Below are 13,377 nucleotides of genomic sequence, written 5' to 3' on the forward strand. Positions count from 1 at the left end.
ATGGACGTGAGTCCTACCCCTCTCTGGAGCGGCCCCCTCAGCGCCCTCCACTCACCCTGACTTTGCCTGCCTTGGAGCCTGGACCAGAGAGGGGGCTCTTTACCCAACATAGACCCTTCCAGCTCAGGACAAGAGCTGTGAGACAGAAAGAGAGTTGCAGGGACGGCCTTCCCATGGAAGGGCACATCCCACTCTGGCAAGATGAGGAGCTAGCCAAGCAACAGAGAAGAAAAGGCATCCCAGGCAGAAGGAACAGCATGGGCAGAGACGTGGGCGTGAGAGAGAGGCCAGGGCATTTGGGGAACTGCTAGGACTTCAGTATGGCTGGAGTGTAATGGGGGAGAGGGAGAGGTAAGCAGGGCCAGATTGAGGCCTTTGTCGCTGAGATAAGAAGTTTGGACTGAGTCGGTGGGAGCCATTGATGGACCGCAAGGGAGGTGGGGATACGCAGGACAGCTGGTGTGGAAAGGGTCACAACTGCAGGTTGCAAGACAGTTAGAGGCCAGTACTGTGGGCTGAGGGATGGTAAAGTAGTGCAGTGGAAGCAGAGACAATAGATCTGTTTGGAGAGGCATTCTGAAAGGAAAAGCAATAAATCTTGGAAAAGTCTAGAATGACCAACAGGTCCTCGATGGTGCTGAAATGGGGATGACAAGAGAAAAGGCAGGTTTGGGGACAAGACAGTGTAGTCCTATTCACTCTCTCCCCACCACCTGGTGGCTGTTCCTCCCCTTTTCCCAGCCACCTCCCGTGTCCCTCCTGGTATTTCTGTGTCCCTGCAGCCCCTCCGCGTCTCCTCATCACCCCTTCCTCCTGTGCTGTCCAGGCCTCCTCTAGCCCGTGGAATCCAACCCCGGCTCCCGCCAGCAGCCCCTCCCTGCTGCTCCCCATCCCTGCCATTGTCGTCCTCGCTGTGGGCATCTATTTGTTGCTGCTGGGCCTAGTGCTGCTGACTAGGCACTGCCTGCTGGTGAGGGGCCTGGTGGGGGCTGAACGGTGGGCCTGGGGGAGGAGGAACCTGGTCAATTTTTCCCCTCATTTGTAGGCCCTTACCCTGAGACACCTTTGCCATTTAGTCCCCGCATCTGTCCCTTTCGTGGGACCATGAGATCCTCTTCTCGTCCTCAGCTGAACCTTCTCCTGCCCCTCTCCCCAAAACTGAGTCTTGGCTGTACCTCCCCACCTGCCGCCTGGCCCAGAGCTTGAGCCCCGCCTTCTCTTAGGCCCAGGGCTGCTGCGCAGACTGCAGCTCCCCCTGCAGGAAGCAAGGCGCCTCCAGGCCCCAAGACTGTTGCTGGACCTGCGCAGAAGCCTGTGACTTCCCTCTGCCCAGACCAGCCCACTACCTGGATGCCTGCTGCCCCCAGCCCGCCGAATCTGTGAGTTCTCGTTCTGGCCCCTGAGTCCTGATCTTGGTACTCTCTGTGCATTCTTTTTTTTTTTTTTTTTTTTTTTCGGTACGCGGGCCTCTCACTGTCGTGGCTTCTACTATTGCGGAGCACAGGCTCCGCACGCGCAGGCTTAGCCGCCATGGCTCACGGGCCCAGCCGCTCCGAGGCATGCGGGATCCTCCGGACCGGGGCACGAACCCGCGTCCCCTGCATCGGCAGGCGGACTCTGAACCACTGCGCCACCAGGAAAGCCCTGCATTCATTTTTTGGTTCAACAAAATGTATTACTGAGTACCTATTCTAGGCCAGGCACAGTTCCAGGTACTGGGTCAGGTGGAGACAGCCAAAAACAACATATCACATATTTTCTGGTAATGAAAGCTACTTGGAGAAAGGAAAATAGGGCAGCATCTGGAGAAAGGTAATGTATGTAACATGTAGGGCACATTTCTACTTCTGAAAATGGTAGTTAAAAGAAAAGACAGCCCCTCACAGAGCTTCTTCTGTTTGCAGAGTAAATACGATGTTCTAGATACTGTGCTACTTTATTAACAACCCCGAGAGCTGGATATTTTAAAAAACCTATCTATATGTATTTTTTTAATTACAAAGTGTGCATGTAGAAATACACAGAAAGTACAAGTCACTTTGTAAACTAGCTCTCTAACCAAGGTTGCTACATTTGGTGTATGTCCCTCATATACTAATACACATACAGTACTATCACTGTTGGATTTTACTATTGGTAAAAATGTAGTCATACCACATATACCACACAGACTATTTCCTCACATCTGCCACTTGCCCTTTTTAACGTGACATCACACCTTGGTTACCTATCCATGTTTTTATCTTCCTTTTGCAGGGGAATAAATTGGCTCAGGGAAATTTAGTCACTTTTCCAGCATTCCACAGGAGAGTCTTGCACAGCAAATTGCTCCTTCATGTGTTGAAACAGACCCTTCAGGGAGAAGCCTGGCTCACAGAGGACAGGCCATTTTTGCATTTGTGGCTTTAGAGCCACATGTTAAGTGTAATTGACCACCTTCCTAGGCTCTGATGATTTTGGGCTCAGATGTAGACAGAAAAGCTCCTGCCCTTGAAGTGGGGACCTTCCCCAGGGAGGGAAGAGTGAGGGGAAAAGACCAAGCAAATTCATAACTCGGGCAGACTGCAGTTGCAAATCCCTGCAAGATGTTTTGAGTGTCAAAATAAATTATGGGGCAAGGAGTTCTCTTTCAGGTAATCTGCGTCTGGTTTCCCAGGGATAGCCTGGAGATGGGGCCCAGGGCTGGGGCTAGGGGGACAAAGGGGAAAAAGGAGAAGACCCTGGGTCCTCAAACCTCCTATTCTATAAGAAATGCTCAATTGCACAATGATTTCTGGCCCCCTCTCCTGGGACACCACTCCCTTCGCCTTCTGTCCGCGGGGAGGGAAGAGTCAGAGGCCTGTCTTCCTCCTTGAAAGTGAGGTGCGCTGTCAGGAGGGACTGGCTCCTCCCACTGCCGCCTCCAGGGCTGCCGGGCGTCCAAGCTGGAGACCTCAGGTCCTGATCCTACCCGGCTTCTGCCAGAGCCAGGAAGGACTCTAGAATGACGAATGGTCATTCTTTCCTTGAGCTGTCTTTCCACAAAGCACAGTAAGGCCTCGTGTTCTTCAGTTTCCTTATAGTAACAATAGCCACCACAAATATTCCAAAGCTCTTGGCTTCTTCACAGCTGTAGAAACTGAGGCTCACAGAGGCCTAAAGCCTGGGTGGAGACACAAACCCAGGCTTCTCTTTCTCTCAGGGAGAAACCTGCCTATGTTACTTCTTTCACAGGTATGTCATGAGGACCTAATTCATACATTCATTTATTTATTCACTTACGGAAGGTTTATGGAGTCACTGTTGAGGCACTGTGCTGACCCTTGGGGGCGCAGTGGAAACAAGGTAGACACGGCCACCATGGGGCTTACATTCCCGCAAAGGACAGAGAAATAAGTAGGCAATGTGAGAAATTGCCTCACATTCTGAATCGAGGGTGAGAAATGATGCAATCCAGGGCAGTGGTTGGTTCTCAGCCCCTTGAGTGATCAGAAGCTGGAACGAGGCTTAAATGGGAAGCCAGGCGTCCAGGCCCCATGCCCAGCAGATCTGGAATGGGATCGGAATTTGCGAATCTTTAACAAGTTCTTACACGACTGACACATACCACCAGGGTTAAGAGCTATTGCTAAGGGAAAAGCGCTGTGACAGAAGAGCTCCCTTTTGCTGAGAGCGCCCTCCCTACCAGGCACTGTGCTTCGTGCCTTCCACTGATTCCCCACAGTGACCCTGTGAAGTAGGTGTTATATTTAAAATATATTTCAGAGATGAGGAAACTGAAGCGCAGATCATGAATTAGCCACACCTGGGCCTGAACTAGATTCAAACTCTGAGCTCCAAACAGTAACGATGGCTGGCCTTCACAACCTCAAAGTGACAGAAATCAGAGTGAAAAACTACAGGCCTAGAGAAACACGGGGCTTAACAGTCATGTGGAGCCCTTGTTTAATGTACTTAAAAAGCAGATTCCTTCCAGAAGCCACAAGGCTGCCTGTGAGAGTCGAGATATCCATTAGCTAGTTATTAATTAACAACTAGAGCCAAACCCTTCCAGGGGGCAGAGCCAAAAAATGCTTTTAATACCCTCTTCTCTGAAGTGAGAGCGGTGGGACCTCTCTCAGCCCCCAATTCTGCGCACAGAATGACGGTGCAAGTCCTCCAAAAACCCACAGAGTTGACTTCAGCCCAGACTGGGACTCCCCAGAGACACCCCAAACCACACCCCCATCAAACACAAGGAAGCCACCTCGCTCTCTCCCCTCCACCATGATATACTTCTACCTCTTTCTAGAGAGACAATTCTTTTAGCAGGAACAGATGCCCTCCCCTCACTGGAGCCCCTGGTGATATCTGATCTCACCAGTCATCGGACACTGCACCCCGAAACCTCAGCTCTTCTAAAGGTCATTCCCCTATTCCTGGCTTGGCCCGGTGTCTGATTGAGCTGTGCAACTGTGACTGTCACTAACTCTGCCTCAGGCCTCAAGGAGCCAGCCTTGTCACACATCCTGGGTGGGTCCTATTCCAGCCACTTGGCCTGACTCCAGTCCCTGCCTGCAGCGGTGACAGATCATCCGTGTCCCAGGGCAGAAGAGGAGTGGGTTGGGGTGGACCGGTTCTCCCTTCCTAAGGACTTGCTGCTCCTATCCCCCAAGAGGCAGACCTTCTGTCTCCCCTGGGAGATGAGAAGCCCTCTTCTTCCTTCTTTGCCTAAAGAGGGAAAGATGATACGCTTTGATTGATCCATTCATTCAACATTCATCTGTATCTCAGACACCTGCTGAGCTTGAGTCCCCTGGTAGCTCAGTGGAGACAGGAGATGAACGGTCCCTGCCTTAGCAGACCCTGAAAGAAGCTGCTATTCATGCCCCTGGGAAGCAGTTGGTCAGGGGGCATCTCAGGACTGGAAGCAGGCAGGCCCAGACCCATCCCAGCCCCACTCCTTCGTTGTATTCCTTTGCACGATCACTCCCCTCTCTGAACCTCCGTTTCCTCTTTTGTAAAGAGGCCCTCTACTCAAGGTTCTGATAAATAAAAGAGATGTAACTCCTTTTAAACATTAAAAAATTAAATCTGCAAATTACCATTTTTAAGGAAAACTAGATTTTAAAAATCATTCATGAACATAGTCTGTGCCTGGCACAGAGTAGGTGCTCAGAAATAGAAGATGAATGAGATCCAGCTTGGTCTCAGGCCAAGGGAGAAATCCACAAAACCAACAAGTTGTTTTCATCATAGACAGTGTGTGTGTGCTTTCCCAGTCTAACGACTTGCAGTTGCGTGTTATAAGAGAACCATCTCTGAGCTGAACATTGTGACCTAAGCATGGGTCCAGGGCCAGCTGACCTCTGGTCCTCAATCTCCTCATCCATAAGATGGGAAGAAAGAAAGGACCCCCCTCCCCCCACCGAATGATTTCTTCCAGCTCCTGAACTCAGTTGTTAGGAACATTGCCTCCTTGCTGATTTCTCAACAGCAGAAAGAATTGATTTGTTCCCAAGAATGGTGAATGCCACCCTCTGATCCACTGGGCAAATGGGACTTTGCAGGCCACTCTGTTCCCTTCTCCCCTGAGAAGGAAACAGCTTCAGGCTCTGGTCCCCCTTCCTCCTGCCCAACTCCCTCACCCCGTTCTTCTCTCCCTCAGGATTGGGCCCCTCGCTGCCCTCGCTGCTGCCCGCTCTGTGACTGTGCCTGTGCGTGCCAGCTTCCTGATTGCCAGAGCCTCAACTGTCTCTGCTTTGAGATCAAGCTCCGATGACAAGACCCAGGGTCCCTGCCCTTTGGGGAGCGGCCAGCTCCCAGGGCCCACAGGCCCTGTTCCCTGAGGGGCCTCAGGACACCTTTCTCCAGGCTATTGGAACCACAAATGGCCTACCCAGCTCACCAGCCTGGGAACCAGCAGTGGAGAGCCTGGCTCCCTGCAGAGTGGGACTCAAGGAGCCCTCCGCCAGCTGCATGGCGGCCCCTTTGGAGGGCCAGAAGAGAGAGTGGCTGGTGCTCTGCCAGGTGCCCCTGCCCTCCTCTCCCCCTCCCCAAGTAAATGATCGTATTTGAAGGTGAGGGTGGGGGACACTGCTCACCACAGTGAGCATTATGGGACAAACTTGGGCCTTGAATATCAGGGTGTAGGGGTACCCCAGGCACACCCTGTCCATGGACTCTTGGTTATTCTGAGGTGTGAGTGTAGTGCCTGCATCTGCTCTCCCTCTAAAGACACAGGCTCCGGAGAATCACAGCAGCCAGCAAGAGGCCCGGAGTCAGGGGAGCAGAGGAGGCAGGGAAGGCCACGGATCTGAGTCCCCTACCCTCCTTCCCTCCTCACAGATCCCTGTCCAAAGATTTCTCCTGACAACCTTTTGAGGGCCTCAGTCTGGATTTCCAAGGAAGAAATTTCCTCTGAAGTACTGGTGAGTGGGCAGGGGACCCTCCCCCCACTCCCAAAGAGGCAGGCCCACAGCTTCCTCCCCATCCTTCACTTTAGGCCCCCAGCTGGCATGAATGTCAGGAGCTTCAGGTTTCGCTAAATATAGATCCCCTGCCAGGGGATCTGTGGCGAGGAAAGGGCAAGGGTCACCGGAGAAGGTCGGGGACATTGGTTGGGGGTAGGGCAGGAGCTGCCTTATAACCCAGCGCGGGTGTGGCCTGACTCACTCGCTGCCGACCAGGCTCTGCCCGCTCCTCCGGCCTCCTCCTCGCAGGTGGGCGCCACCAGGACGGAGCGGGGGTGGGGCTGGGCTGAAGGCGTCGGGATTAAGAGGGGAGACCTGGCGGGTAGGATGGGGAGGCTAGAAAAATATCTGGGAGGCTGACAGCTGGGGGACGGATTTTATTTTGGAGAAGGAAGTCAGTGCCAGGGAGAAGTTTCGCAGGGACTCTGGCCCCGCATCCCCAGACTTGCTTGGGCAGAGCGGTAGCCGGCGGGTTTCCGCTGGGTCTGGCTTTCGGGGGTCGGCCCGGGCGGCGGGAGCCAGACCCGCCGGAATGGGGCGCAGATGTCTCCCCGCGGGACGCCCGGAACCGCTGCCGCCTCGCCTCCGCCCCTTGCCAACCCCTGCCGTCTCCTCGCGCTCCCTGTGCGTGCCCTCGCCGCCCTCTCTTCCGCCGGGGCTCGCAGTCGCTTGACCTCTGGGTTCGGTTACAACGCGACGCACGCTGCCTCGGCGCAGCCGGAAGCTGGGGCTGCCCCGGGCCGCTGGACTGGGCCCATGGCGGGGGAAGCTGAGCCTCAGTCTTCTCGGGCTGTGCCACCCGCTTTTCCCCGACCCGACCCCCACCCCACCCCCATCTCTGCCGGTGCCCCAAATCGGCTGAGTCACAGCGCCCCAAAGCACGCCAAGCAGGGGTGGGGGTGGGGGGAGGAGAAGGGAGGGGGAGGGGAGGGCCCCCACGACCCGCGGGATGTGGCCCGAGTCACGTCCGAGGGGGACGGGGCGGGGGAAGGGATCGTGTTCTCGCTGCACTGTCCTCGCCCAAGCGCCGCCTCCGGGCTTCGCTTTTCGGGGGGCGGACTCTCACACAGTCCCTCGCCTGCAATTGGACGCCGGGGCGCCTCCGGCCCCCTGCAAAGGGAAAATCTCCGCGGAGGGTGGAGCGGTGCCTTTATAAGGCGCGGCACCACCTCCTACCCGTCCGCCCCCGCGCGCCCCCGCCTCGGGAGCTGAGTAGGCTGCGTTCCCCTTGGAACGCGCCTCAGAATCGGAGTCTCAGTGACGACTGCCGCGTTCGCTCCCTCAGTCCACTCGCCAGCCCGCGGCTCTCCACCGCTGCACCCCGCCAATCCGCCCCTCTCCTGTGCCAGGTGAGCGCCCCTCGCCACGTGCGAAGGTCAGGGAGAGTGTCGTGGGGAAGGATCCGGAGTGTAGTGGCGGGTCGGGCGTCCGCGCGGAGCCCCCCATCCGGGCCCAGCATTTCCCCTCTCCACCACCACCCACACCTGTGCTTCTAGCCCAGACTCCCCAACTCTTCCAGCTTGAGCTCCCGCAGTTTGCTGCGCAGTCCAAGGGCCGCTCCGCGCTGAGTCACGGCAGGGAGGAAGGAAGCAGGGCGAGATGAAGTACCATTTCCCCCTCCCCTTTTCTTGTTAGGACTCTTGGTGCAAGTATTATGGCCCCTTTGCCTCTGCAGGGATCCTAGGAGGCCCCGAGGGGTGGGGGCCAGCTCATGTACTGCCTCAGGGTTCCCGAAAGCGGGTGGTTGGTCCCTGTCCTGGGAGACGGGTGCCCCCGCCGAGGAGGGGAAACCCCTCGGCAGCTTCTGATGCCCCATGAACACTTTCCCTGTTTTTCTTTATCGGGTGACCTTGATTCTGAGCCTGGAACAGCCGCAGAGCAGACATGAGCATTTTTCAGGGGAGGGGGTGGGCGCTTGCCTTTCCTCCACGTTCTCTCACCCTGTAGGAGCAGTGAGAGCGACAAACCACCCCTTTCCTCCACCTCGGGCTAGGCTTCCTCTGCGGCCCTTTTCTGGGCTTCTGATGACCCTCCTGCCTTTTTCCTAACACCCTTTTTCTAACAACCTCCCCCCACCGTAGGGGGACAAGCCTGACCTTGGGGTGTCCTTGAGGCCATGGAGCCTGAGCCAGCCCTGGGATCTCTGCAAGGAACACTCCTGTAACAGTCAGAAGATCTGGGTGCTACGCTCACATCTGGCTCTAGGGTTGGGGTGTGGCTTGAAACACAGACCTTTTCTCTTTTTAGGCTCCTTTCAAATGAGGAGGTTGGGCCTTCTGCCTTCTGCACAGCCTCTAATTCTAAAACCCTTTGGTTCGGTTTTGCTTCCAGGCAAGGTGACCCCATGGCAGAGCGCAAGCCAGGAGGGTCCGGCTTCCACGTGACTTGCCTGTCCATGGCTCTGGCCTATTGCCTTTACCCCAGATGCCAGTATACAGCCCCACCCTCAGCTGGGCAACACCCAGCAACAAACAGAGTTAGGAAAGGTACAGGAGGCAGGCCTAGTATAGGGAAGTCAGGTGTAGGGGAGAGCTGGGGACAGGAAGTGCCCCAAGCCCTGCCAGTTGTGGGGCAGGGGAGGTAGGGAACCTTTGCCCTGACCTCCAGGCAAGGGGCCTTGCTTGTTGGGAGACCACGGGAAGACCCTGCTAACTAGCCCTCCCTGCTCTGTCTCCTGCCCAGGCACCGACAGGCACCATGCCCCACCAGTACCCAGCACTGACCCCGGAGCAGAAGAAGGAGCTCTCTGACATTGCTCACCGGATCGTGGCTCCGGGCAAGGGCATCCTGGCTGCAGATGAGTCCACCGGTGCGGGCAGGACACAGTGGGAGGAGGGCCCCAGCTTGGGGGTGATACGCTGATCCCCTTATTCCCACGGATGCTTCCCTCCAGGGAGCATTGCCAAGCGACTGCAGTCCATTGGCACTGAGAACACCGAGGAGAACCGGCGCTTCTACCGCCAACTGCTGCTGACTGCCGACGACCGCGTGAATCCCTGCATTGGGGGCGTCATCCTCTTTCATGAGACGCTCTATCAGAAGACAGATGATGGGCGTCCGTTCCCCCAAGTTATCAAAGCCAAGGGCGGTGTTGTGGGCATCAAGGTGAGGGGGCTAGGCCTCAGGGTGTGAGATGTAAGATGGATCTGGGGGAAAGAAATCCGGAGTAGCAGGCTGGGGGATGAACTTCGGGTCGGGAGCCTGGAGACTCGGGTGGAGTCTGCCCCAGATCACCTCCAAATCGTGTGTAAAAAAGCTAGAAACATATGGGACCTGCTTGGCATTTTTAATCCTTGCAATTGTGAGAGGCAGGTGTTACACTTATTATACAATTGAAAAACCAGATGCTCAAGGCCATGAAGTGTTTTGCTCATAGGGTTAGTAAGTGGTAGGAGCCCCAGCTCTCTGTGTGTGTCCTGCTCTATAGGATCAGATAACAGCGTGACTATGTGAAACATTTGCAAACCAGGAAAGATACTTGAGAGATGAAGTAAAGCTGGGACAGGGCGGGGCTACAGAGGAGAAAAGGGCACTAGAGATCACTTCCCTGTCCTGTGTTGTTGCCCCACTCCAACAGGTAGACAAGGGTGTGGTACCCCTGGCAGGAACAAACGGCGAGACAACCACCCAAGGTGAGAACCGTTTAGCTCCCGGCCCTACCCACCAGCCCACCCAGCTCGGTACCCCTCTGGGTGCCCAGGGTGTGTGGGAGCCACGTGCCCCCTCCTCTGCCATTCTTTGATTCCTCCATCCCCTCTACAGGGCTGGATGGGCTGTCGGAGCGCTGTGCCCAGTACAAGAAGGACGGAGCTGACTTTGCCAAGTGGCGTTGTGTGCTGAAGATAGGGGAACACACCCCCTCCACCCTCGCCATCATGGAAAACGCCAACGTCCTGGCCCGTTATGCCAGCATCTGCCAGCAGGTGGGCCTGTAGGTCCCCAAGAGGCCACTTCCCACCTCTTTCCATTCCAGCGTGTCAGCTAGCCTGCCACCCATGTGTCAGGCTACCTACCTTCCCCAAGGCAACTGCTCCGGATCCTCACCAAGCACGAGGCTTGGGCCCGTGGAGGGCTCTGCAAGCAGAAGAGCAGAATAGGGGTTGTGCAGGTGGATCTGGGGAGATGGCTGATCTCCTGCAATCGGCCAAGGGCTGTGAAGCCAGGGGTCTCTGTCGTCATGGAGATAAGATCTTGGTCAGTGGCTGTGGAGAGCCGTAGGTGGGGCTCTGGGTTAGGAGGCCTCAAGGCTGCCCTGTCTCTCACCCCACAGAATGGCATTGTGCCCATCGTGGAGCCCGAGATCCTCCCTGATGGGGACCATGACTTGAAACGCTGTCAGTATGTAACCGAGAAGGTAGGTTGCCTGCCTGGGCAGTGAGGTGGGCTAGAGAGCTGGGCTGGGGGCCCTGGGGCTGACCCCCGTACCCCTCCCTGCTTCACCCCACCCCACTTTGGTCCCGCCCTGCTGTAGGTGCTGGCTGCTGTCTACAAGGCTCTGAGTGACCACCACATCTACCTGGAAGGCACCTTGCTGAAGCCCAATATGGTAACCCCAGGCCACGCCTGCACCCATAAATATTCTCACGAGGAGATTGCCATGGCAACTGTCACAGCGCTGCGTCGCACAGTGCCCCCCGCTGTCCCTGGTGAGACCCACACCCTCATCTTGACCTCTGGGAGGTAGACAGACTGTACCCATAAACCTTGTGCCCATGTGCTCTAATTTCCAGGTCAGCTTCTAGGGCCTCCTACCAGTCCCCCGGGTCTCTGACTACAGCCCCTACCCCCATTTCACCCCCTTCTTCTACAGGGATCACCTTCCTATCTGGAGGCCAGAGTGAAGAGGAGGCGTCCATCAACCTCAGCGCCATCAACAATTGTCACCTGCTGAAGCCGTGGGCGCTGACCTTCTCTTACGGCCGAGCCCTGCAGGCCTCTGCCCTGAAGACTTGGGGTGGAAAGAAGGAGAACCTGAAGGCTGCCCAGGAAGAATACGTCAAGCGAGCCCTGGTGAGGATGGGGCAGGAGGTGGGCAGGGTGCTGGGGTGGATGGGATCTGAGAAGGAACCTTCTCACTCTGGCTCCTCTCCCCTTTTAGGCCAACAGCCTTGCCTGCCAAGGAAAGTACACCCCAAGTGGTAAGGCGGGGGCTGCAGCCAGTGAGTCCCTCTTCATCTCTAACCATGCCTACTAAGCGGAGGTGTTCTAAGGCTGCCCCCTCAACACTCCAGGCCCTGCCCCCTCCCACACTCACTTTTGAAGAGAGGGGGCCTCGACCAGGGCTCCAGGCTGCTCTTTCCCGTCACTCTTGCCTCCCTCGTGACACTGATGCCTGGTGTTGTCTGTGTACGCTAGGTCCGCCATTTCCAGCCTACTGCCAATAAACAACTATTTAAGGGGGAGTCTGTTGTCCACGTCTGTGGTGTCTAGGGCAGGGGAGGGCTCGGGGAGGTGGCAGAGCCCAGAGGAGAAAGTGCCCTTGCATTATGTTCTTCCTTCTTGAGCAGAAAAATAGGTGAAGGAGGTGGACTTGTTTAATCCTTGCCCAGGGCTTCAAGAGAAGAGCTTGTGAATTTTCTTCCAACCACCCAGTGCTCTGTTCCTTCTACCAGCAGCATCTGATAAGGCTTACAGTGGGAAGCGCATGTGTAACTGCTGGTCTTAGGAGGCTGCAGCCTCAGCCTCAGTTTTAGGCCCAGAACTCACAGGGGTAGAAGGCCCCTGTCACAAAAAAACAGCCACTGACAGAAACTAAGATTTCCTGAATCTATAGACCATACAACATGATAAGTATTCTACAGGAGTAGGTACTGTTATTCCCAATTTGTCCTTAAGGCGATCTTGCCTCACTGTTTCTTGGTTAAAACAAGATTATTAATGCATGTCTTCTTAATCTGCACTGTTAAGCTTGTTTGTTTTCCCATCTTAAAAGGAGATGGGATTAGAACTGACTTCTTAGACTCTGGGCTGTGGAACCCCTTGAAGAACCTGGAATCCTCTCTGACATCCACTTCAACAACACAGACACACACACACAGAACTGTGGAGCTCAGGTTCCGGGTTAAGAACTGAACCTCTGTGGCTTCCGCATTCCATGAAGCCAGAATGAGGGCCCTGCACTTCCCTATACCATGCTTTGAACCCTTCTCCGTTCACCCAGGCTGGGGTGTAATAGTAACTATATCAGATCTTTTTGGGTATTAAAGATCTTAGTCATAACCAACGACATAGTCCTGCCACTTCCCAAATTTCATGATGTGGACCATTTCCTGTCTGAGCTCTCCTCTAGAGGGGAAAAAAAAACTTCACCTTTCTCATCTCTGGACCTACTGAATCCCTATAGTCACTGCATAGAAACTTAGTACCTTGTAGGAATTTAAGAACTTAGTCCTTTACCTTTCTCTGCACATTTGCATCTGTTGCCTACATCCAAAACAGAACTGGTGTCTAGTGCCCCTTAAAACTGTGGCCTCACTTCTGTGCCTAGCCTCACTCAGCTCTCTGTGAAACAGTCTGAAGTAAAGCAACTAGAAATTGAGGGTCCATAGAAGATAGCAAAAAGGACATTCCAAAAGGACTGTGACACCAGGAAGTTTGTTTAAAGACCAATCACTTCCTCCGCGTGCAGCAAGAGACTAGGGAAGCAGAGGACATCAAATGTCAGTTTGGGATGTTTTATAAAGTTTCTAATGACAAAGCGCCAGAAAGAGTAAGTGACAGAAGAAGAAACTAGAACTGAGGACATAGCTTTCCTGGGTTCAGATTTCAACTTTGGGGACTTCCCTGGTGGTGCAGTGGTTAAGAATCCACCTGCCAATGCAGGGGACACGGGTTCGAGCCCTGGACCCGGATGATCCCACATGCCGCGGAGCAACTAAGCCCGTGCGCCACAACTGCTGAGCCTGCGTGCGCCCTAGAGCCCGCAAGCCACAACTACTGAAGCCGG

At 55.1% G+C, this 13,377-nt stretch overlaps 2 protein-coding genes across 3 annotated transcripts; both read left to right on the plus strand.

Moving 5' to 3' along the window:
- LOC136135283 (uncharacterized) lies at positions 1 to 5,740 on the plus strand. The gene is made up of 4 exons (XM_065893186.1): positions 1 to 6; positions 827 to 970; positions 1,224 to 1,379; positions 5,627 to 5,740. The coding sequence occupies exons 1-4, from the start codon at positions 1 to 3 to the stop codon at positions 5,738 to 5,740; spliced, it is 420 nt and encodes a 139-aa protein (XP_065749258.1).
- Positions 5,741 to 7,512: 1,772 nt separating this feature from the next.
- Positions 7,513 to 11,833, plus strand: ALDOA (aldolase, fructose-bisphosphate A). 2 transcript variants are annotated; one of them, XM_065893610.1, is made up of 9 exons: positions 7,513 to 7,780; positions 9,114 to 9,240; positions 9,325 to 9,536; positions 10,009 to 10,063; positions 10,194 to 10,354; positions 10,702 to 10,785; positions 10,903 to 11,077; positions 11,242 to 11,441; positions 11,530 to 11,833. In XM_065893610.1, the coding sequence occupies exons 2-9, from the start codon at positions 9,129 to 9,131 to the stop codon at positions 11,623 to 11,625; spliced, it is 1,095 nt and encodes a 364-aa protein (XP_065749682.1). In that variant the 5' UTR covers positions 7,513 to 7,780; positions 9,114 to 9,128; the 3' UTR covers positions 11,626 to 11,833. The 2 variants fall into 2 exon arrangements, with proteins under 2 accessions (XP_065749682.1, XP_065749683.1); XM_065893611.1 differs by lacking the exon at positions 7,513 to 7,780 and adding an exon at positions 8,812 to 8,917 and having other exon boundaries at positions 11,530 to 11,625.
- The last annotated feature ends 1,544 nt before the right edge of the window (positions 11,834 to 13,377 follow it).

Source organism: Phocoena phocoena, chromosome 15 (assembly GCF_963924675.1).
Source record: "Phocoena phocoena chromosome 15, mPhoPho1.1, whole genome shotgun sequence".
Classification (NCBI taxonomy): domain Eukaryota; kingdom Metazoa; phylum Chordata; class Mammalia; order Artiodactyla; family Phocoenidae; genus Phocoena; species Phocoena phocoena.

Bases quoted from the DNA above. Each gene is read 5' to 3' on its own strand.
- ALDOA (XM_065893610.1), top strand. From the start codon at position 9,129: ATGCCCCACCAGTACCCAGCACTGACCCCGGAGCAGAAGAAGGAGCTC. The intron at 10,786-10,902 runs GTAGGTTGCCTG...GCCCTGCTGTAG, and splicing joins GTCAGTATGTAACCGAGAAG to GTGCTGGCTGCTGTCTACAA. The intron at 11,442-11,529 runs GTGAGGATGGGG...CTCCCCTTTTAG, and splicing joins AATACGTCAAGCGAGCCCTG to GCCAACAGCCTTGCCTGCCA.
- LOC136135283 (XM_065893186.1), top strand. The intron at 971-1,223 runs GTGAGGGGCCTG...GCCTTCTCTTAG, and splicing joins TGACTAGGCACTGCCTGCTG to GCCCAGGGCTGCTGCGCAGA. The intron at 1,380-5,626 runs GTGAGTTCTCGT...TCTCTCCCTCAG, and splicing joins GCCCCCAGCCCGCCGAATCT to GATTGGGCCCCTCGCTGCCC.